The following is a 25,821-nucleotide window of genomic DNA, read 5'->3' on the forward strand; positions in this document are numbered from 1 at the left end:
TGGACGTGATGTTACCGTCTAGCCAAATTTAATTTAATGTAAAGTACTTCATAAGAATTTGGACCTTGGAGATACCGCTGGTTCATATCCCGCATTTGACCGAAGCACTTTTCATCAGCACTGCCAACCTTTTACTGAATGGACTCGACTCCCTATTGTATTATAAGATTTTCGCACAGGCCAGAGGCCTATGAGGACGGCTGTAGGCCTCTTTTTTTGTTAAAAATATTAATAAACGAATGACAAATACGTTAATTTGAATTAAGTTAATTTGAAAAACGGCATTAATCTAGTAGCGAACTGAGGATTTGCGTTGTGAGGGGGGAGGGAGAGTTACCCCATAACTCATTTCATCAATTAGGATAGGGAAGGATTAATCAAACTCATATTTTTAATATTACGTAAATATTATGTGCATGTCAAAATTAAAAAAAAATACTCAAGTTGACAATAGATACAATATAACAATGAATTCTTCTACTCTTCATCTATTTAGCAACCTGCCTATAGCTGCGTAGAATAATGTGACTTCATTATAATCTAAGAACCTAGGGCGGACCCGTCATCTCGTTTTAGTACCGGGTTTAGAATTTATAAAAACTGTTCGTATTGCTTTGAGTGTATCCTGTAATTTTACGGAACGCCCAAATTTCAGAAGAATACAAATCAGGTAATTTAATGGATTCGTTGTTTTTTTATTCTATTTTAGCGTATTACGCAATTGCAAACTTTACGTTATAATCCCATAATGCGTAATTTAACGTCTATTGTGTTGTTTGTAACATTATTCTGCACTAGAACGCGCGCGCTGTATTACCTACATGAGCTTGTTTACAAAGCAACAAGCAAGTTTGTATTGTTGTGTTATTTTCGTCCGTCAATACTCTCGCTCATAGTAATGTGATGTAAGACATTAAAAAACCAAAACATTTTCAACTTCAATAAAACTGTACTTATACGCCGTTACATCGCAAATATTTTGTGTCTAAATATAAACATAAAGAAATATTGTTAAATAAAGGAAATCAGCAATACCTGGACTGTCATATTAATTTTCCTTGATATAATACGATCAGCGGTCTCTCCAATTGCACGAGCTAGAGGATGGTCGCTGCAACTGAAACTGCCTTCAACACGACGAACTGCGACAACGAACAAGTAAAGGCCGTTCCAACGAATCGGAGCGTTGCGACTGAAACTGCCTTCAACACGACGAACTGCGACAACGAACAAGTACAGGCCGTTCCAACGAATCGGAGCGTTGCGACTGAAACTGCCTTCAACACGACGAACTGCGACAACGAACAAGTACAGGCCGTTCCAACGAATCGGTGCGTTGCGACTGAAACTGCCTTCAACACGACGAACTGCAACAACGAACAAGTACAGGCCGTCCCAACGAATCGGTGCGTTGCAACTGAAACTGCCTTCAACACGACGAACTGCAACAACGAACAAGTACAGGCCGTCCCAACGAATCGGTGCGTTGCGACTGAAACTGCCTTCAACACGACGAACTGCAACAACGAACAAGTACAGGCCGTCCCAACGAATCGGTGCGTTGCGACTGAAACTGCCTTCAACACGACGAACTGCAACAACGAACAAGTACAGGCCGTTCCAACGAATCGGAGCGTTGCAACTGAAACTGCCTTCAACACGACGAACTGCAACAACGAACAAGTACAGGCCGTCCCAACGAATCGGTGCGTTGCGACTGAAACTGCCTTCAACACGACGAACTGCAACAACGAACAAGTACAGGCCGTTCCAACGAATCGGAGCGTTGCAACTGAAACTGCCTTCAACACGACGAACTGCAACAACGAACAAGTAAAGGCCGTCCCAACGAATCGGAGCGTCGCGACTGAAACTGCCTTCAACACGACGAACTGTGACAACGAACAAGTAACGCAACGAATCGGAGCGTCGCGACTGAAACTGCCTTGAACACGACGAACTGCGACAACGAACAAGTACAGGCCGTTCCAACGAATCGGAGCGCTGGACGAACTGCGACAACGAACAAGTACAGGCCGTTCCAACGAATCGGAGCGTTGCGTGAAACTGCTTCAACGACGAACTGCAACAACGAACAAGACACAGGCCGAACTGCCCAAGTAACGAATCGGAGCGGACTGAAACTGTCCACGAAACTGCCTTGCAACACGACGAACTGCAACAACGAACACAGAACAGGCCGTCCTATAACGAATCGGAGCGTTGCGACTGAAACTGCCTTCAACACGACGAACTGCGACAACGAACAAGTACAGGCCGTTCCAACGAATCGGAGCGTTGCAACTGAAACTGCCTTCAACACGACGAACTGCAACAACGAACAAGTACAGGCCGTCCCAACGAATCGGAGCGTTGCGACTGAAACTGCCTTCAACACGACGAACTGCGACAACGAACAAGTACAGGCCGTTCCAACGAATCGGAGCGTTGCGACTGAAACTGCCTTCAACACGACGAACTGCAACAACGAACAAGAACAGGCCGTCCCAACGAATCGGAGCGTTGCAACTGAAACTGCCTTCAACACGACGAACTGCAACAACGAACAAGTACAGGCCGTCCCAACGAATCGGAGCGTTGCGACTGAAACTGCCTTCAACACGACGAACTGCAACAACGAACAAGTACAGGCCGTCCCAACGAATCGGAGCGTTGCGACTAGACTTTCAAACGGAAATGCTCCAACAACACAGGCATTCATTGCAACGAATCGAAAACTAGAGTTGCATGGCTTATCTCGGACGTAGCGGTTGTTCTCAAAACTAGAGTTGCATGGCATATTAAGGGCGTGGCGGTTGTTCTAAAAACTAGAGTTGCACAATATATCTTGGGATTGTCACAAAAACGATGCAAAACCTCGTTCCTCAGTCCTTTGTGCAGCATTATGGCTCACTTGTTTTTTACCTGATCTTCTTTTGTCTCCACCTAACTTCTTCCAAAACGTCAGTAACCCCGAACGACTTACCTAATAGACGCGGTCTATAAATAATCTCACCGCACTTCACATGTTTAAATTCAAACAATAGATTGTACAAAGATTTGCTAGCCAACAATAAAATAATAACACAATAAACTCAAGTCTTCGAGGCTGTGTATTTTAAATTTCAAAACTCTTTCCACTGAGGCAGATATATAGGAAAGTCATCGACGAAACGAGAACATTGAATGAGGTTTGTACTCTTTACTGATATTGAAAAAAAGGTAGCTGAGCACACTACCTAGGGGGATTCCATTTTCCAGATTTACAAATCACGAAAGGGTTGTTTCGAGTCTTACCTGGAAAGCCATAGTTTTCATAAAGTCTGTTATAAATAATAACATGTTTCTGCTGACTCCTCATAACATCAATGTTTGTGATCACCAGGCAGTACTATAGGCTTTACTTAGGTGAAACAAGAATGCTAAAACCTGTTTTCATTCTAAGAAGGAATCCAGGATTGTAGTCTCTAGTTAGACGAACAAGTCCGTCTTTGATCTTCTTTAGTGAGAATTAAATTGCTAATTGGAAAGAATACGAATTTTTGCAATTTCCATACCAAACTGCAGTTCACCATGCACTCCAGGATTTTGAAGAGGCAACTGGTTAGTGAAACTGGCCGTATGCTGGCAGAGTTTTTCTTATCCTTTCCTGGTTTCAATAGGGTTATGACGTGTGATTTACACCATGCCTAAGGAAAAGTACTTATGACGTGTGATTTACACCATGCGTAAGGAAAAGTACTTATGACGTGTGATTTACACCATACCTAAGGAAAAGTACTTATGACGTGTGATTTACACCATGCCTAAGGAAAAGTACGCTCTTTAAACATCTAAGTATAAATGTGAGTAGCACTTGTCTAACTGGCATCGAGCAATTCTTTAGCATCATAGCATGTTGTGGATGTTACCTGGTCCTGGGTCAGAATTTTTAGAGCATGATATCACATGGTTCAGCACTTCTAGGGTGAAAGGTAGAATTAAGCGGACTATTAATAATAAAGTTATAATTTATTGGTATAATTTGATTATTGTGTTTTACTCTCTGGAACTCGAGACAATAAGAAGTTCAGCTACAATTACACTGTATCTATCTGTGATTTCCTGAAGAGCTCCAAGAAGATCGAAACACACTATACACTATCAAGCAATCTTGTCTCAGAACACAATGTTCAGATTTAAGGAAACATTTAAGGTTGCTGCGAAGGCACAACAAAGTTGTTATCGGAAAAAAATAGGGTTCAGCTCATACTCCGCAGTAGCTCCCATTGTTCAAAACTTTTCCAAATTATTTTAGCTTAACTAAAGAAACTAATTTGACAAAGGAGGCTGATTCAGAAACCCCATAAGTAATTTTTATGAATTTGAGAAATGTAATTCTGCAATCTCAGGACATTATACTTGAAAAAGAACCATTTACAAAGAGACCCAGCCCCTAACAGTGGGACAGCCCACCTGAAGTGTCATTATATAAATTTGAATGTTTTAGAAATTCATCAGCATACTGAGGCACATCTTTCTTTCACTTATTCTTTCTAATGTAACAATATTCAGTATATGCTCTTATTATGAAATGTTCTACCACATTTAATAATCCATAACTTCCAGAGATTCACTGTGCTGGAAGAGTCTGCCTTGGATACCCATATCAACTTCTTTAGAGTGAATTCCGAGTGAAACCTCATACTCTGTAATCCGACAGGAAAGGTTAGCATAGTTATGAAAAACTCTAAATCTTCCAAACCACTTTACTTTGAACACACTCACCCATTAACAATTCACTCTTCACTAAGTTTTTCAGGGTTCATTTAGACTTCAGTCTAAAATGGGATTCCCACATAAACATGTTGGCTTAATATCTCAACTTCGCAACGTTTGTCCTGAAGTGCCTATCAACTTTTGCCTCTAGAGACTTATTTTCTAGGGCTTCTGTAGTGCAGATTTCTTTAACATAATTTTCTACATCCAGATGAAGGCACTGAGGATAGTCTGAGGATTGGACCAGTGGGACAGTTGCAGGGAACTATTTCAATCAAGTGGCACCCTCACTTTTGCCAGCCTGCTTGTTTCCACACAGTAACTTTTGTTTTTAAAAATAAACATATGTTTTCAGTTCTTGGACACAAATTATAATACAAGACACAAAGAAAGTGTTGCAATGGATAGATGACTGTTGTTAACACAGCAATCAGCTTTCATTATTGGACCTAAATGATTTAATTCGCTGCCAAATAGTTTAAAGAAACTTGACAATTTAAAATCTCTTAAAAAACAATTAAAAAGCTACTTGGTCGAGAGAGCTTTCTATAGCCTTTGATGAGCTGACAACCTGAGGTCAGTAAGTCTGAAGCTCCTTTAGTACGGACGAATTTTCCTAGATATTTTATATAATATTAGATAAATGCTTTTTATCTATTTATATTTACAGTGGGTAATATGATATTTATTGCTTATTGACCAATTGTATTTAAGACTTTCACAAAAACTTGTTCATAATTCTATTGTGTCAACACAGAAGATTGAAGTAAAGGAGGATGCCATCTAGTAGGACATGCCACCCAACCATTTTTATGTCGCTAAAGCCTTTAAATGAGGTAATATCAAAAACCTCTTTCTTTTCTGCTATCTGTAGTAAAATTAAGGCTCTATCACTATATTGGCTAGTTCTAGATCTGCTTTAAAAATTATCTCAATGAATTCCTTACCTATATTTGTATTGAAACTTCGCCAGAAGGTATGATAGGTGTTGCTGTCACATCTTAAGATCAGTGCCATCCTTTTCCTTCTGCAGTAATTGTTGGTCTTTTTACTTCCAATGGTTGATGCATTAGGGAAGTAGATTAAGGTAAATACTACCTCTTTCTCCCTATGGTGGGTGACAACTTTTGCCATCACTGCCACAAATCCATTACTTCTGTAACAGAAAAACCATTAATTTGTTTTAAGAACACACTATTGTTGCAGCATTTAATAACTTTTCTGTTTTACTTTTTTTCATTAACCAGCGTTAATTACACATTTGTTTTAATTTCATTTACCTATTCCCTTCCAGTTTATAAATGAATTAAACCGCATAATTATAATCTAATAAACTATCTATAAAACTCTTTACTCAGTATGTTGATAATATTGGTCATGATTGCACTGAGTAAATCTTACTTTAGAACAGTAAACAAAACAATTTCATTGGTGATTTCCAGCACACTGATTTTTCTTATACAAATTTGATATTCCAAAAGAGCAAATTAAGATAAATGGATAGTTTTTGTGACTGATTTCAAATGTACAAACTAAAATTTCATGTAATTTAGTTTTTATAAGTTGTGTGGTTAAAAAAATTTAACATTGGAATTTTCATATTTAAAGCAAATTGTGTGTAAAATGTTATTATAGCTATCCTAAAGATAGAAATACATGACATAAATGTTTTAAGCATTATTTCCTATTACAGTAATTTGAGACAAAAAACCAGATTAAACTTATAATTTCTTAAATATCAATTTGAAAAAATGCTTACATTTCAAAATGTATGTATACTTTGTTTTAAAAATCTAAAAAGTAATTTTGAAGAAATATAAATTTTTATTATTTGGTACATAATTTCCATATTTTACCATTACATTAAACATCATGTCATTCAAAGTATTTATAAAATTGTGGTTTAAATTGTTTGACCATATGCTAGGTTACCCACCTGGGAAGTGAGGCATCTGAAGATTCTGTTTTTGATCCTGAAACATGGTGATACCAGTCATTTAGCGAAAAATATCCTTTTCCAAATTGCAGTTGTGCCAATAGCATGATGCGAGATTTATCTGTATAAGCAAGTTTTTATATATAATCTTGATCACCTCTACCAGGTGATATGCTCCTGTCATCCCTTTTCTTTTTTGGTTTAGGAGCTGTTCCACCTTTCCTGCCTTTGGCTGAGACCGATGGTCCTTTAACTGTAGGCCCTACTTTTAGGAATTGAGAATAGGTGGTTTTCTCTTTTTCTTCTGCCTTTTCTTTCATGTCTTTCTTTGGAACAAATCTCGACTTGACTTCGACTGGGCCACTCTTTTCTACTTTCATCTCCTGTACACATGCAAACTCTTCAGAAGTTGGTCTAGGCTTTGAATTTCTCTCCTCCTCCTCCTTTGGGCCCTCTTCTTCTACTTTTCCTTTTATGGCTTTCTTTGTAGAAATTCTACACTCAATTTCGATTGGGGCACTCTTTACTATTTCCTCCCCCTGTACACATGCTAACTCTTGTGAAGTTGGCCTAGGCTTTGAATTCTCTTTCTCCTCCTCAGCTTTCCTAGAATTCTCTTGTAACATTTGGGCCTTATTTTTTATTACTAGCTGGATTTTTCCAAACTTGAAACTAATCCAAGGTCCCTCTTTCTCAAGTCTGTTTGCAGAAGCACAGTCTATTGCGATTGTTAGCAGCACTGATTTACCCTCTTCACTCCTGCGGAGGACATTCCACATGTCTGTTAACAAGCTCTTGTTTTGTGCTTTTACATAACTCAAAATTTGTTCATTTGAGTCCTCCTTGCTATTCGGAAAGTAGGCAGTCACTATTCTTGTATGAGGAATTTCTCCCTCTGATACGATCCTCAGATTCGCTCCCTCCCATGGTCTGAGGCTTTCCTGTTTACTTCTCAGCCAGTTAGCCGTCTCTTGATCCTCACAAGTGATAATCAGAACACCTTGTCTTCTGTTAATGCCAAGAAAACTTGGGTACACTTGTCCTCCAGCATCCTCCACAATAGCTGACAGGATTGCATTCTGTATTTCTTCCATCTGTTCTGAGCTCAGTAGAGTATCGGGAAAATTGGTATCTAATATACCCAACCTCACTCCTTTAGTTACTAGATTAAATGACATCCTTTGGAAAGGCATATTTTGGTCCTTTTCTTCTCTTGTTCTCTGACTTATTTCTTTGGACACCACTATATGTTTTTCAAGAGGCAAACCACCAGATACAGATCTCTTTGACCTCTCTTCTGCTGTAACCATTTCTTTGAGTTTTGGGTTTAGTTTTTTGGGCATTGGCTTCAAGGCCAGTACTCTGGCCTCTTCTGGTGAATGTCCTTTTCTTAATAGCCATGTTAATCTTTTCCTGGCTGCCCCATTCAACCTTGGGATCTTTAGGTTGAACCTTTTGACTTCCTCAAAGCCCTTTTGACGATCTTTATCCAGAATTGTGTCATCTTCTGAAGCATTGATTTGAGCCAAGTTAGGTGATCCCAAGCTATTAATAAACCCTTGTGTCTCCTTTATCTCATCCAAATCCTCAGGCTTGCAAGGGCCGAGTTCTCCCTTTGCTATCTTTTTTACATTTCGTGAACTTGCTTTCACATTTTGAGGCTTACTATAGTCCTCTGGTTTTGTTGGTTTTTCATTTTGTGTATTCATTTTTTTTCCCACGAGTAGCGGAGATTTAAAGGTCATTCTAAGCAGAGCTCCGCTTTACTTAGATAAGGCTAAATTGAAACTGGAGGTCGCCTGGTATCCAGAGTTCGCATATTCTCGATCAAGCTCTCCCTTGACCACGCAGCCCTCGGCATATGCTGTTTCACCTTGGCTTGGAAAGATGAAAAGTAACGATAAAGATGAGAAAAATAATGAAAAGAGTAGGTATTTTTTGGACCACAGATAACCAGATAAGCTAGAGTTAAGTTAAGATAAGAGTTAAGCTAGAGATAACCACAGATAAGCTGGAGTTGGAAATTGGATTAAATTAGCTGGAAAATGTAGAATGAAAAAAGAAGCCTGTCAGTTCAGCTCACCCTGGTCGGAAATGATGAAAGAATATGAAAAAGCATTGGACCAGGTAGTTTCCAGGTGGATGCGCACTAAACAGCTCTTAGAAGGAAGAGTAGGTAGCTGTGTGCTTCTTGGACATACTGACTCGGCACATGTGAGGAGGTATGAAGACCCCCCCACTTCCCACCCATGTACACATAATAGTCTAATATTTAAAATTACACGCTATAGATTTAAAGACCATACAAAGGCAAGTGCTTCCACTGTCACTGCTTTCTCTATCTGATCTTTGTGGAATCATTTGATAACTACTTTTCTTTGTCATTGAAGATCTCTAAGCCACACTCACGCTTCAGACATAAAACTAATTATGATTTTTTCCCACATCTGAGATTTTTCAATATTATGGTATACTAAGATTCAATTGAGAACATAGGGTTCACTACCACTGTGGGAGTGCCCATATTGGAGAGTTGTCTACACCTGATATATACTTCAGTAGTCTGGATGATGACAATGTTTGTCTCCAACACTCTCCTCTGAAGTAACATGGGCTAGAGCCCATCACTATCCCAAAGTTACTTGGGTTGAGCTAAACAACATATATCATATAATTGCAAATATAATGATGAGTAAAATTAAAAACTTGAAGAAAAATAATTTTATTTTTAAACTAAAAATTTGAAGCATGATTCTGGATTTGATATGCATACTAACAAGTCCATACTGCAGATCTAAAAGTTCAGTTTATTCAGTACAGATTATACAAACCTAACAATTGACTAATTTCTTTGAATTTAAACTCAGCTTTGTATAACCAAAATATTCACTTCTAGCAGAAACAAAGACAGTAACGGATTATGTGATAAAATTTTGAATTATTTTAGTTACTAAAATATAAAACTCTACTCTTCATATGTGCAATCTGGATACTCAACAGAGACAAAATTCTAAATACGGGATCTGGATTTTTTTAACTAAGTGATGAAAAAATATTTTGAGACTTACAAACAGGCACTAGACTTTTTTACATTTGCTTACTACTCTGAAACATATGAACTATTACCTTACAACAGTAACTGATAAATAGTTATTTTTATCAAGTGATACACATACTGACTTCTGCAATCAGTAATCATTATATTCATAACACTGAGAATTAAAAAGGTAACTGGATTTAGGACAATTAATGACTGTAATAATATGTTACAAAAATAGGACACTATGTTTAAAGGATTGAAATCTACCCTCTTCCTCTTGTGTCAAAGAACCCTAATAAATAAGGTTAAACATACATGTGCTCAAACGAAGATGGGTTGAAAGAAGTAATAAAAAGAAAAAGTTGAATTGGTTATTACAGAATATGAATACCCTTATTGTCATAAATAAGAGCAAAAGAAATAATAGGAAATACCTGAATAAAAAACAAAAAATGTACATACATGTGCCAGGATTATCAGAGAAAATTAAAAGAGAAGGCAGAAAATATAATATTAAAACTGATTTAAAAACACAAAATACTTAGCAGGACTTGAAAACCGTGTTTACAGAATAACATGTTCTTATAATAGGAAACATAGGTGGGATAAGAAGCTCACTAAATATGAGTTAAAGAACATAAAGACAATACAAAAAAGCTAGTGAAAAAGTCTAAAATTGCTTAACATTGCTAATTGGAAAATTGTCACATGATGTGGGATGAAGCCAAAATAATACTGTGAGAAGTTGTTCAAAAGTGAACTTATTGAGCCCACATGTATATAAAATTAGCAGATCACCTACAAAGTCATTTTTATGTTAAAGTTAGGCAAATTTTGTGACTAAAACTAAATAAAGGCCAATAAAATTTCTACACAAACCTTGACATTGTGGTCAAGGCCCATAATGTAAAGCCAGAGGCAACTGTCTTCTACTCTGCTCACTCACAACCACCATTTTCTGTTTTCTTCGTTTCACGTAATAAACCGAGATATCAAAGGAAATCCTAACATTAATTGTTTTCCCAGTCTTCCACCTCTCCTAATGCTTGTGACATGTGTTGTTTAGTGCTCTTGGTTATATGCAGTGCTATTGCTTGAGTTCATTATCAAATCATTATTGGGTTGGTGTATCAGTCAGGCATTGCTTGAATATTTAACAAACAACATTATGATGTTAGCCTGTACATGGTCACATTAGTATGAGGGTTGTTTGGAAAATAATTTGTTTTAATAAATAAAAATTAAACATAATTTTTACAGCTTTTTTTATTACATACATTAAAAATAACTCATACTATTTTTCAACATAGTTAATAATAACATTTAAACACTTATGGTATCTAGGTAAAAGCTTTTCAATACCTAATGAATAATTTTCTGCCACCTGCACACATAACCGAACGCAGCGGATTCTGCAGCGACCTGAAGTTACCTCACTCCATTGATTGGCTGCTTTGTTTGACATCGGTTATAAAAAACCCATGTTTCATCACCAGTGACTGTGTTTGAGAAATATGTCACCTTCTTTATGGTACTGAATACAAAAATATAGAGTTAGTCTGATTCTCTTTGTTTTGAGAGTTCACCAGTCAAGAATTTGGGGGTACTTATCGGGGACAAAATTGACGATATCTAAGTTTCTCAGTCACAATTTCATACAGAAAATTTTGTTTGTTAATCTCAATAAAATCTATCTAAAGTGTTTTGAAGACCAGGGATTGTAAATATTTTATTGTCCCTAATCTCATGATTGATTTGTTAGACAAGCTCATCAGCATCGACAAGCGGTCAATCACTTTTTTTATTTTCATGAACAGTTCATTCTTCACGAAACAATTGGCACAATTTTTAACTGTAGAATAGCTCATAATGTCTTCTCCATTCACAGAATACAGTTGGAAATGAATTTCCATCGGTTACATTTTCTTTGCCAAAAGAAATCTAAGACACAATTTACTTCATGGTCATGGGGAGAGTTGATTATGGCAGTCATTTTAAACACTACTATGTGACAAGTAAGTACAAATGTAACAAACAAGTAACTTTGGGACGGATTCAACAATTTATATTTTAATATCATTCTACCTCTTAACCCTATGCACTCGTAAAACCTCTAAGTGTGGACCACACTGATCTCTCACTCAGCTCAAAAGAAATCTGAGGTAGTTGTCCTCTCAGCTTGCTGGCCATGGCTAGTGGCTAGATAGGTTCAAAGTCTCCACTTGGTGTTCGTTTAACCATATATGTCACTTTGACTTGTATTTTAAAGGTAGAATTTGACCTTCGGCCTTTAAATGACAGGTATTTAAATGCAATCCTCCAACACTTACAATTTTTACTAGTTTTAAAGTTAAAACTTTTATAATTGGTTATTTATTATTTTCTTGTTAACATACCAAGTATTTAAGTAATGCAATTTAACCTGATTGAATAGTATATTTATTTGCAACCTAAAAATACAATTAGTCTCAAGTAGGTCTCTAAATATCAACTAAATATAAACTTATTTCCATGATGTATGGTCCCACTTAATGTACTAGTATTTTAATACATTTCCTGATAGGATACACTATCAGGTGGAGTGGTACTGACACTCGGACAAAAATTTCTAAATGATATATGTATACATAGTATGGTATGTGCTGCAAAAAGTGAAGTGTTAATTTAGTTCTTTATTTTGCTGAGAGATCGTAACACTTTCCATTAATGTCTGGATACATTGAATTTTATAATTTCGCTATATAGTGGGCCACTTATAGTGGCATGACAATCTAAATAGGAAAGCGAGGGTCACTAAGTGTGGCCCGCCGAGCTGAGGGACAGAACATGGCAATAACTCTCAGAGGTGACAAAGGAAACAGCCATAGTTACCCATAATGACCCTGAAAACTAATAGGACAATTACATAAGTTTGTTCCAAGTCCTAAAAGTCCTAACAACTATTTTCTCTGTTAGTACTGTCCTTAATAATATATTTGTAGATAAAAAAATATTACTATGTTAGTACTAATTGTATAACTGATTTTTGAAAACTTCAAAAGGCATTACGAGAAAACATCAACATCAGGTAAACTTGAGAACGTATCTGCCAGTAGACTGTTGTCTACATCACATCTCTCTGGCAGCAATGCAACATCAGCCGAAGTATCGCAGTAGTCATGGAAGTCTTGGGGTATACACATCAGAGTTTCCGGTAGCTCCTGACACTGCTGCGCAACAAACCAACTCCTCGACACTTGCGGGTCCACACACTTCCGATACGCCATGCAGTGGAGGTGTCGCAGTTTCTGGTAGCTCACTCTCCAGAACCCTAGCGAAGCCAGGGCATATCTCCAGCTCTTCATAACTTTGGAGTTGGCCGTAGCATGTTTTGAGTCAGGGGTCAAGATGAACAATAGACCACCCGGTTTCAGCAGCTTGTATGCGTTTGCACAGCACCTAAACCGTTGATCAGAAAAGGGAAAATATTCCAGGAGAAGTGAGAACACGACAACATCAAAATGTTCTGCTGGCAGATCAAAGCATGGATTTTCTATAACTTTCGTACCAATGTCAATATTCACTGATAAGAAATCACACTTTATAACATCCGAGGTTGCTGGCATAAGGTCTAATGCAGTCACCTCAAAAATAGAAAAGTTTGAAAAAGGATTGTAGCAACTTCCGACATCTATTAATTTCAGAACATCTCCTGATGATTCAACTTGCTTTACAGGCTTATTTAAAAATCTTGTACTCAATTTGTTTTCCTTTGCTGCTGCACTAACATAACCGCTTTTGTAAAAATACTCTTCACATTGGTTTACAACCCATTTAATTCTGCATAAGTCACTTTCTTTTGAATTATTCTTCTCCCAGAATTCTGTTGCCAAAAGCTTCATATTCTCAGCATACTTCTGAAAAAGTATATGCTGTTAAAGTTTTAGCATAACATTTATAAGAATACTTTTATTACATCCTTCCACCAACTATTGATTTGAAGAGCACCATAGTGATTTACAATATCTTCTTTAAACTCTTCAGTAATTTATAACAATTATTGAAATGTTTTTCAAACAGTATTTAAGTGATAATATATGAAAACTTTTCAAATGTTGTAATAAATTATGAAGTGGAATCAAAATTTCTCAAAATCAATAATATACAACAGTAGGTCATACTAGCATAGAGGAGATAAATTGAATTTGAACAGCAAGTGTGTGAAGTGCAAGTTAACACAACGTAATCACTGAAGGATGATTGAGATGAGGAAATTTAATCCACTATGTATGGGTATGTGGTTGCGCTAATTTAATTAAATATAAAGTTACAGAACACCTAAGGGATTAAAAGTACTTACTTAAAAAACATGCCTCGTAATTGTCTGCAAAAAGTATAGACACACAGGAAAATATATTTTATAACCTTCCTTTTATAAAGTAGTGATTAATATTATTCTGATAAAATATACCTTGTTTGAAATAACAAAGTATGTTTTTTTTTATCAATATATAAGAGGGAAACTTAAAGATTTATTTCAGATGAAAACATCTAGCAATACATACAATCATTAGAAGGCAAATTTAATGTAGTTTCTAATAATTAAACATTTTTTGTAATATGTTGAACGGAATTGTAGCCATCATTAAGTAGTAGAAATGAAAAATGTGACGTAAACAATGTTTTATAAAAAAAGGACCATGCCAGCCTTACATCATCCCTCCAATCTTCTCAATCATCAATAAAATGCTTGAGTCAAAATAGCTTTTATTCAGTACATTACTACTATTATGCAAAAGTTAACACATTGTTAAATTGTTGTTAATGTTTCCAAAATTTTACCAAAATCTAACTGTTAGTTTCTCCATCATTTTATGAAATCCTACTCCGAATATCAGAAGAAAGTACACTCCTCATACCTCCTAGCAATCTGAAGTACTGAATATTGTGTGACGAGTACGATTGTTCAAACATCTAACCAGACATAAGACAAGCGGTACATACCTCTAACACATGAGTTTGTTGACAATGTTCCGACCAGGCTTGTTCGGCTCCTACAGACCGTGACTGTAAACGCAGGTTTTGATGAACACCTTTAATAAAAGCGGCCAACTCTTTATGTTTCTCACTGGCCATCTTTCCTAAAATTGAATAAATTATATATACATTTCAATAAATCATGTTACATCACCATGTTTATTTATAAGAAAACTACACAATTAACAAAAAACCTGCAGTTCTATCACCAGTTTTAAAATATATTAAACATTTCCTCGTCTGTTCAAAAATAACACATCAATGTTATTGGGTAATTCTGAGAGAAATTTAGAGAGTAAATGACCATAGGCACACACAAAATAACATATTAATTAATCAATTAGTTACATTTTCTCATTAAAACCAAGTAATTTGTTTCATACTCCATTCGGAATAGGAAACTACTTTAAATGATGACTTGGGATAATGCAACCTGTCAAGCATCTAACCAGGGTTTAAGAGCCAGAGAGGACCACCACTGTGCTCTGTACTGTAAAAAAGCACTAAATTATTCAGGCAGCTGTAGACATTGCCCAACCAAAGCAATTATCATGTGAAGCAATCCTGGACTGCTCTCATGATAAGAGCTCTACACTGAGCCTAATGTCGGACAATCCTGATAACATCAAAAGAATAGCTGTGAAAAATCTCAATAAGATTTTAAAATGAAACATTTTCCTGTCCAGTATTCATCTCTTCCCTCACCATCTTCCTGCTTAGAAATCATCTCTTCCCTCACCATCTTTCTGCTCAGCAATCATCTCTTCCCTCACCATCTTTCCGCTAAGGAATCATTTCCCTCACCATTTTTCTGCTCAGCAATCATCTCTTCCCTCACCATCTTTCTGCTAAGAAATCATTTCCCTCACCATTTTTCTAGTAAGAAATCATCTCTTCCCTCACCATCTTTCAGCTTGCAATCATCTCCTCCCTCACCATATTCCTGCTCAGCTATCATCTACTTCTTCACCTGGTTCCTGTCCACCAGTCACCTCTTCTCTTCCCAGCTTCCTGCCCAGCAATCATCTCTTCAATCACAATCTTTCTGCTCAGCATGTACTTCTTTTTTCACCACCTTCTTGCCAAGCAATCATCTCTTTCTTCACCAGCTTCATACCCAGCAGTCACCTCTTCTCTTACTAGCTTCCTGCTCAGCAGTCACCTCTTCCCTTGCCAGCTTCCTACCCAGCAGTCACCTCTTCCCTCGCCATCATCCTACCTAGCATTCAACTTCTCTTAATTGAACTCATATGTACACACTCTCTGGCAATGAACAACCAAGGTCAATCTTCATATTTCTAAGGTAGTTTGAACTAGTCAAGAGCAGTGGGAACACGAATGGAGTCATAAGACCACCAGCTCAAACTTCTGCATCAATCTACATTAGCTTCAGTAACTAAAGAAATAAAGAACTCAAGAGACTATGTTTAACGTTGTTACCAGACCTCACCAAATAGGACGTGCAGATAGGCATGCTTAGAGAAGACTGAGCTGCAGAAATAGACTACCTTGTACTCAGTTTTACCAACATGTTTCCATATATTGTGAAATTACTCTCCTCTCTCGTGATTAGTGTGTTATTTTATTCTAACTGTATCCTATTATGGATCTTGAGGATTATATTTAAATTGTCATAACTATTGAAGACTAGAGGTCTTTTCTAATTTTTTGTTGTTGAGTGATTTTAAAAGTGCTTAACCTGTTCAGCGCACTGTGAGCAAGTTGTAATCTATCATTAAATTGGATGGGGTCAGCTAGCAGTTGTTGTAGGTCCGAAACATCCAGCTCCAGTAACATCCCAGTCAGCTGTGCAGCAACAGAGGGGTTCGGATATTGGACCACCACTTGCGAGTAAATCTCTTCCCCCAGACGCTCTTTCCTCTAGGTCAACAATAATACCACAAGAGGTTAAAAAACTTGAAGAACTACATAAAGAAATAGAATCTCAAAATAGAATAAATATAAATAAGACTGTAATTAATTCACATTCTTTTCTAATATTTATCTCCTATACCTGCCTCAGCTGGGCGTTCCTCTTAGTTTGAAAAACAATGATTCACCCAATGGTGAGACTAAGTATTATTGAGACGTATGTATTGGAACTCTGTATGTATCAATCCCGGAGTCTGCTTCCTTTCTTAGGTAATTAATATGATACAATTTATGGATGACGATTAGCTGATACAAAGTCACAAGACACAATAAACCACGTGTTTTTGCATCTTTTCTAAATTCTCACTCCAAGTTTTGAAATAAAAATGTACAATATAGCTTTTTTAAGAAGTTATTACTTTTAGTGCGGCTCCAGTACTTTTCCAAAATGGCAAAACCCTAAAAGAATGCAAATCCCAGTTTTACATAATTGACGTTTTCGGCAGAATCATATTAAGTAATGTGTAATTTTACGTGGTTACTCTGTGACATCTATTGTTATGTTAGTGACACAATTCACTTTTAGAATGTGCGTAATATATTGAATCAGTTTATTGACAAAGCTGAAGCTATTAGCTTGTTTTGAACAATATCATTACAGTAAAGTTTTAAAGTGAGCTAAACATAAAAAACAAGCACAAAATGTATCACATTAGTATATGGACGGTTGTTATATTTAAATTATATATTACAAAATTAATGTAAGTATGTTTAGTTTAGACTGTATGTAATAAATGCATGTGTAAATTATTTTTTCATTTTAAAATGAAATGTGCTAAAAAATCTTTTTAACAACTTAACTTTTAATAGTATTCAAGTTTTTAAATCAAAACAAATAAGGAGACAATGAAACTACAGGTATGCATGGATTTTATATGTTTATATTTATTTTTATTAGTTTTATATATTTAATAATCTTTAATACTATGCAATTTTTAAACCACAAAAAACATCCAACATTCTATAATAAGGCCTGTAATTCGGGGCCAGTACTCAAAGTTCAAGTTAACTACATACTTCAGAAGGTTACAGATGCTCTCATTATGAATACTAAATACTTCACACAAGCTATAATATTGCATTGTGCAGCACTTAAATATGCGTAATTAGGCCCAACAATATTTACTTTTTTAATGTGTAAAATAAAAATTTTTTAGTTTTAAAATCACCTGTTTGTATTTGATAAATTCTGTCTTAGCTTTCAATACAGCTGCTTCCAATGCTTCAGAATCGTGCAGTAGTTGACAGATGGTTAAGACATCCAAGTCCAGAAGCATTCCTGTGACTTGAGCACAGAGTGAGGTGTCGAAATGAGACACACATGAAAACAGTTCTGCTCCCAATTTTTGTTTAGTGCTGCCATCAGTTTTTCTAAAAATAACCACAATTTCTGCTAATAAAATTACATAAAAATAAGGCTCATTTAGGAGGCTAAAATAAAATAATAATCATTATTACCATGCATCAATTAGTTAGTGATTTAAGTAGAATGTTTCACGTTAAAAACATTTCTTAATGTCTTCCTTATATTAAAGAAACGTTACTGTTATGTCACTAATCTCTTTAATTCAAGATTTTTTTAAAGTAAATTTGACCATTTAGGAACCATGTTTTCTGGAATAAAATGATGAGAAGTCAATTTCCCACTCCCAAAATTCTTACACTAAATTAGATTGAAGAATGTAATGAGTTTTATATAAAAAGATATTTTATGCAAACAAATGTAGTGAGTGAATTAACTATCCAGTAGGGGACCTTTTTTTTGTTTTTCATATGGAAAAACAATTTGATTATTAATGTTTGATTACATTACAGAGTAGAGCTATAGATGTATACCACAACTGTAATATCAAAATAATGATGATCATACTTTGAGACTGGAGTAAAATGTAAACATGTTTATAATTCCATCGCTAGACAAATATTTAATATTGTTTCTTTTAGTTCATAACTAAAACAATTAACCTATTGACATGCTATGACATAGGTGAACCCCAAACACACTATGACAAGATAGTTTTGTCATAAGACCGGCTACCTAATACAGTTGTCTGAAATTCTTCATTCCACGTTCACTATGTAGTACAGGGCAACCATAACCCATGTTACTCAAACTGTAATTTCAGCGATACTCGTTGTTCAATAAACATACCAAAATTGGTGCTCAATTGACACAATGAGAATACCTCTTCACCTAGATGTAGTCTGGGTGTCCCTGATGTCAAAACAATGTAGCCTAATGTAAAGAGTTTATTTTGAGCTTTTTTGCCACTGACATTTTTTGCATCTATTCAGACGAATGTGACTCCAGATTTCAGGAGTAAAGTCTTTAACAGCATCAGATTTCATTCGCAGCACCAAGAGTAAGATGAACGTGGGCTAAACTCAACATTCACAAAGATTCAAGCCGCCCCAATATAGCTACATTAACGAAATGTATAAATCTACTATGCATTTTAAACCTCATTTGATGTAATTTTTAAAAGCAACGTTACATAATAAGCACCAAAATAAACATCAAGCTCTTACATCATGTCAGGTGTTACTCTTTTTTAAGAAAAAGAGCAAAGCGAAAGTGACTGCCTGAACCCACTGACATTCTGAGAATCTGTTAAATCCATGTAGACTTTCCCAGGTTCCTCCTCCAATTGGTCACAACCAAAAAGGTTCATCGCACTGTTGGTGTCACACTCAACACTCAATTATTAAGATTGTACGCTATAAGACTATACGTATGTATATATTGCGAGTTTGATTTAGGTGTCAGAGCTGTAATTGTGTTTAGGGTTCACCCTTGTCATAGCATGCAATAGGTTAATTGTTTTATTTATCCAGAGGTTGGGGTAATACAATACCTCACAGAAGAATAAAATTCCTGGGGCCTTCCACCAGAAAAGTTAAAAAATAGGAGGTTTTAAAACAATGTTTTTATGCATTTCTAATGTGCAGTGGAAAGCCTCTAATGCAAAGCAAAATGCTAGTTTTTTTTTTCAGAAAAAGGTACTGGAACACTATTCCAGTGCATTCCATATTAGATTGAGCACTATACAATTTTGATTGTTATTATGTATTTAGGAAACCTTCACTTTACTAAAAACAATGAATTTGTAATATATTTCAATAGCAAAAGGAATTTGAAGTTGATAAATATCCTGTATTACAAATAGTTGATAGAGACAGAGGATTTCATTGTTACTTATAGCTTATACTTTTGATTTACTTATAGCTTATTTCATCTTTGCAACACCTGTTTTGATCTCAAATATAATTTAAAACAATTACTTTTTAATTTTTTCAATATTAAACAAATTGAAGTTGATACAGTAACTGTGGAGAATTAATAAAATTTCTCCATGTTGCTACCTGTATAATAATGAAGTTTATTAACCGTTTTCCTTTTTTATTTCAGTCCTGTATGTAATCATGCAAATTCTTTCTTCAGACATCTCGGTGTTGCTTTTCATGATTGGATAGATTTGGTTGCGCAATCATTAAAGAAATAAAAGTTGTTAGTTCTTTCTCTTTGTAGGTACTAGTGACTGTTTTATGCATATTAAATGTAAAAGTTACTTTCGTGTCAGAATACTTTGCTATCAGTGTTACAATAGTGTTTACATTAACCACGTTCATTCCAGAAAGAAATTTAGGCGGTCGTAATCCATAATTGCACATTAACTGATATGTTTGAAATTTTAAGTCACATCCCAAAATTAAGATATAACTTCGGTGTTAAGGTATGGAAAAATCTTTCCGAAATTTAATCATTATCTTTTATTTTATAATTTTGTAAAAACAACAAATATTTAGAAGTGGCTAAAGTAATCAATTACCAAGACTTTGTATTGTTTTATTTTACTTTCTAATGGGATTTTAAATCTTTGTATATTTCTAGAGCAGCGACCATTGTCACCCATTACCCTGCTAAGTAAGATAATATGGTTAAAAATAAGTTTTTAATATTTTTAGTTCTCTAGAGATCAGCCTTTTGGAATTTTACAATCTACTGATGGGTAATATTTCAAAGAATGATTTTCATTTGCCGCCATATGCTTCGGCCAGCCATAGCCCATGAAACTATGCCACTAGTCTCTTTTACAACATAAAAAAAATTTCAACTTATATGAAATTTAAGTTTTTTGCTCTTTTAGTTTTATTTACTTTCTCATCCTAGATCGATGCAACATTAACTGTTCAATATTGTCATCCACTTTCAGCTCATTGTGGCGATTATTGTTTTTTAATCATTACGCGAACAAGATTTTGTCTAATTGTATATTGTTATACTTAGTTTTTTTGTATCTCAGAAAATTTTGGTTAGAATTATGAACTTTATAAATTGTTTATGCAAGATAAATGAAGTTTGATTTCAAATTTTACACAATAATTCTTTTTAGCATTATTTAAGTCACAAATGCTTTAAAGGAAATTCAAAATAGGCTATGCAAAAGTTGTCCAATTTTATAAGGAATATAAAACAGGATATAAATAATTTTTTGAAATGTTGAAAAAACTTTGGTATTATCCAGAGGCCATTATGTTTAGTAGAATATTGGAACCTAAAAGAATTACATTATTAGAAAGAACAGACTATATTTCACTCGCTATGAAAATGACATGTCATTATTACCATCTGTTCTTGTTTTCTGGCTCCCTCTCGGCAAGGAGGCCACTCTGTCACTATCTACGAACTATTATTATAGGCTACAGGTAGGATTAGCTTAGGTTATCATAAATATGTTACTCGTAGTACAAAAGTTTGAAATAGCCTTTACAAGTGCTAACACGGCCTGAGCTTGAATTTTTTTCTTTTTCAGAGGAATATTTTTCTTTTTTTACCAGAAGTGTGGGGTGGGCCGCCGAAGCCCACACTAATGTCCACGGCTATTTCCGACTGGTACTTTTTTAACCTTAGAACTGCTGAAACCGTAGGCCTGTCGGCCTCATGGTGTGCTTCCAGGGTGCGCAAAAGGCTCTTGAGGCTTAAGTGCATGGCAATAGGCTGCTCCATAGAATAAGAAGAAACCTCAGACCACATCCCAGATCATCCAACGTGATCTGACGTCATGAAAAGTTGGACGATCAGGTACATGATCATTCTAAGATCGAGAATGTACTGACTGGAAATGCCTTTGGCCATCAGTGCGGGTTCGGTGGGTTGCAGTAAGTGGCCACCAACACAATCTGATGATGATTATCGATTGATAGGGAATCAAAAATATTCATTACCATCAAAAGGACTGAAAAAATGTCGGACTAAATAACGTAACAGATATTTCAAAGAACAATATGGTTTGGCTAGTTTTCAATCTTAGAAATTAATGTGTAATTATCAATGTTATTTACAAATTAAAATATAGCATATAATTAATATAATTACAACAAAACGATAACATTTCCTTATCCTATGTATTTTCAAGAATAAACGTTACTCTTTGTGAAACAAAGAAGACAAATAAATCACTGTTCTTGCCACCATTAGTCAATAACAAAACACATGATTTTAATTTTGAATTTATTTCCAAACACGCTTTTACTTTGAATAAATTTTGAACAATGATGTCAAACTGAATTACGTTTTAGGCTTTAAAAATTAATGTAAATATAGAAAAGCTACAATTTTAAATATAAAAGAAATGTATTTGTTTCAGATTACATAAAATAACTAAAATTTAAAGTCTGTTTGAACAGTGTAGTACTTACGATTACTTTAGAAAATCTGAAATAGTATTTCTGCAGGTACTGATGCCGTAAAAAATGCATTCATTCATTAAAATATCATAAATTGTTTGATTTCAACTAAAATAGTATATGGTTTTCAGTATATTCATAATACCAAATTTAGAAAATTCACAAAAAATCTTGTCAGGCGCATTTTTTGCAACGTTGTGTTTGTTCTGACTTTTCTTGTAATAAAACACTATTTGATTTCCATCTTTAATTTTAGTTTTTATCTCCTCACTAGAAACAGGATAGTTCAGATATAAGGAGCTAGCTCCTTTTCTTGCAGCCATTTAAAACATTGCTCAGTGTTTATAAAAACATTTTGAGCCCATATTTGCATATTCATCACCATTGTTCTTATCGTTGTCACTACTTTCTCCTACATAAACAAACGAAATACCAACAGATGGTAAGTCTAAATAAAGAAACGCTGGCAATGATTATTTATGAATATCTATAGTTCAAATATAGTGTTCAATAGTATCAATATTTGAAATCGATAACTATCATCTGCTTGTGTAGGTGGCCACTTATTATACTGTATCCCTTTGGGGGCATAAGGCTCCACCCTGCACTTCTGGTGAAAAAATCCCCCAAGATAGTACTTAAATTTAAGCTCAGGTAATGTAAGCACTTGTTAAATTTTATATTTATAATATGTACATATGTATTCACCTACATAGAATAAGTTAATAACAAATAGTACAGAGAGGCCTCCTTCTCAATCACATCGATTCCTTTAGAGAGGCAGAAAACAAGAACCGATTGTCATAATGACATGTAATTTTCACAGTCAGTCAAATAAAGTGTTCTTTCTAATAATGTACATTTTTTAGGTCACCTGTAAGAAAACTCTTCCAAAAATAGTAGCCTCTGAATAATAAAAAAGTACCACAACTTTCTCTATAAGTTAATAATAAATTATTAGTAAAATTTGAACATGAAAAAGTAAGACATAAAGTAGACATTTACTAAAACTGATCTACCTGGCCTAGCCTAGTTAGATTTAACCTTAATTTAACCTAGATTTAATTTAATTATAAACCAGAAATTTATTTTCAATAGATCTACTCACAAATTTAGTATGGCATCCTTCAGTAAAGTCTCGTGCTCCAATAACTTCAAGATGTCCCCATGAGAATGATTCTCATATAACTCTAGAGCCAAATCATCTGCAATAGTTGATGACAATGGTAAAATGATTTTTACCTTTGCCAGTAAGTGATTCAATAGAACATGTTTTGAATCTAAAACAGGTGGAAGCTTATAGCAGTTCATCTGTAAGAAATTTAAAACATTAGGCTGTTTATTACGTACTTCGAGAGTTAGGTGCAAAATACTGCTAAAAAGTAGGGTTATGTATACAACGATACCAACTGTGGTTAAGTGGCTAGATTTAATCCATTCAAAAATAGAATTTTAAAACTGTTTAAGTAAAACAATCTTCATTTTCAAATTACATATTTCTGCAGGAAATCAATGTCAACACACTATCTACACATGATTAACACCTGAAATTAACCTATTAACATAACAAGAAATGCAAGAGACAGATAGGGACAAGGCTATGCCCTAAGCCTCAGAGCCTGCCTTAATAATACAGAATGCTTAGATGAGATGCTGAATTGAATTGAGGCTCTGAAGTCAAATTTAAAAAGGGCTATGTCTCACACAGAATTGTTTGAACCTTTGATTGTGTAATAGGTGAGTTTACACTTAGTAGCAAAACATACTGTATAACATTTAAATGTAGCAAATATTATATAACATTAAATTCAGTATTTTGAAATTCTGCTATGTGTTACATGTAGCAAGTGATATATGTTACATACAGCAAATGTTATATAACTTTTTACATGAGTGACTTATGTGAATGCTAAATATATAGCAACTATGTTTCCAGTAACGGGAATGTAGCAAAGAAGGAATTTAGTGCTCGCGGCTGCGATAACTGTGAGTGTCCTATGAAACACCGCATTTCCCTCTCAACCTCAACCTTACCTATCATTTCCTACGCGATGGTCGATCAAGCACATGATTCTTTGATCTTTACCGACTCTGAATGGATAGCAGTTGGATATGAAGTTTTACTTAATGTGACAGAATTCGCTAGATATAACATGTTATACGTAGCAATTTAATCTGAGATTTTCTACTTGTAGCAAATGTTATATAACATTTGCTAAATATGATATGTAGCACGTTCTACTATAAGTGATTTTTCAATGTTATATCACTTACCGGGTACATATACAATTTAGCAGTTTTCGCTACATAGTGTAAACCCACCTTAAATCAGTTCTGTAATATGTATCTGTAGATTAGTTAGAAGTGAAACGTCTCGTGCATGGAGTATTGTGGAGTTGGTAGATAACTGTCTAATATGATAACTAAATGACTGACCAATGTTATAAATCCATATAAAACAAAATACCTCTTTAAACCACTGCCAACTCCTGAAATTCTGCAGAATTCTTTTTGCTGGTAGGTAATCGGCCAATGAATCTAATAGACTTAATTTCCCTTACCCAAATATCACAGTAAATTTTAAAATAGGTGTTAAGAAATGTAAAGTCTACAGTAGATGCTGACTGTTAGTAATTTTACAGGGCTCGAGTAATGTTACTGATAATAGGCACATGAATCTACCTTCTGAATTTTGTCTATCCATCTTACGGTATTAAGATGATCTTAAAATAGACCAAATAGTTTTAGGGTGTTGCTGCCCTCAGTGCAGCCCACGGAACCGTATAATTTGGATCAAATGCGTCAAATGTGTGTACAAATGACAAGTTATTGATTTGGCGTGGTCCTCTGGTAATTCTATACAAGTATCTGGTTCCTGGTTCCTTCAAATCCCTGGAAAATGCGTCGGTTTTCTGGTGTTTATACCGAAAGACTGTCTGTGTGGTCGCTTACAGAGTATTCGGAGGATATATATCAGAGTTATGCAATTCAGATACAGGTATATTGATATTCTCACTCGCTCGCCTGCGAACGAACTTCACCTACGTTTGAAAGATCGAAGGAAGGTCACTCACATGATGCTGACAAAGAAAACGCTCAGTTCTAGTATTGAATTTTTTTTCTACTTCAGCAAATAAGCATTATAGTGAAATCAGATATGTTGACAGGCTGATTTCTTCCATTGTGCCATTTTGCCCGTTAGACACGTGACACTTCATCTTATTGAAGGATATCATCGGTAGTAGTATTATTATATGCTTGATTTATCACAAGGTAACGGCAAAGCGTATAATAAACTGTTTTATTAACTATTTATAAACCACAATTATAAACTGTTGCATGGTGCAACATCTTGAAATGGAAAACAATAATAAATTTAAATACTATAATAAACAAATTAGCAATAAAAGTAACCAAAACTAGAACACGAACATTTGTATTAGTAATTATT

At 35.1% G+C, this 25,821-nt stretch overlaps 2 protein-coding genes across 5 annotated transcripts in view; both read right to left on the reverse strand.

Annotated features, from left to right (window-relative positions):
* Positions 1–6,828, reverse strand: part of LOC124357442 — a 39,495-nt gene extending 32,667 nt beyond the window's left edge. For all 3 annotated transcript variants that reach the window (XR_006921945.1, XR_006921946.1, XM_046809265.1), the window contains exons 1-2: positions 6,695–6,828; positions 5,706–5,914 (exon numbers count right to left, since the gene is read on the reverse strand). Coding sequence is in view for 1 of the 3 variants with exons in the window: in XM_046809265.1 (XP_046665221.1) it covers positions 5,706–5,914; positions 6,695–6,801 (316 nt within the window). In the remaining 2 variants the exon portion in view is untranslated. The remainder of the gene's footprint in view (positions 1–5,705; positions 5,915–6,694) is intronic.
* Positions 6,829–9,481: 2,653 nt separating this feature from the next.
* LOC124357454 (S-adenosylmethionine sensor upstream of mTORC1) lies at positions 9,482–23,982 on the reverse strand. 2 transcript variants are annotated; one of them, XM_046809281.1, is made up of 5 exons: positions 23,479–23,982; positions 17,852–18,053; positions 16,450–16,631; positions 14,718–14,854; positions 9,482–13,630 (listed from the first exon to the last, which is right to left on the reverse strand). In XM_046809281.1, the coding sequence occupies exons 4-5, from the start codon at positions 14,847–14,849 to the stop codon at positions 12,779–12,781; spliced, it is 984 nt and encodes a 327-aa protein (XP_046665237.1). In that variant the 5' UTR covers positions 14,850–14,854; positions 16,450–16,631; positions 17,852–18,053; positions 23,479–23,982; the 3' UTR covers positions 9,482–12,778. The 2 variants fall into 2 exon arrangements, with proteins under 2 accessions (XP_046665237.1, XP_046665245.1); XM_046809289.1 differs by lacking the exon at positions 16,450–16,631.
* Positions 23,983–25,821: the final 1,839 nt, after the last annotated feature.

This window comes from Homalodisca vitripennis, chromosome 1, assembly GCF_021130785.1.
Source record: "Homalodisca vitripennis isolate AUS2020 chromosome 1, UT_GWSS_2.1, whole genome shotgun sequence".
In the NCBI taxonomy this organism is placed as follows: domain Eukaryota; kingdom Metazoa; phylum Arthropoda; class Insecta; order Hemiptera; family Cicadellidae; genus Homalodisca; species Homalodisca vitripennis.

Coding starts and splice junctions, on each gene's coding strand:
- LOC124357454 (XM_046809289.1), bottom strand. CDS start 14,849: ATGGCCAGTGAGAAACATAAAGAGTTGGCCGCTTTTATTAAAGGTGTT. Junction 13,631..14,717: donor AACAAACTCATGTGTTAGAG/GTATGTACCGCT, acceptor ATACTTTTTCAG/AAGTATGCTGAGAATATGAA.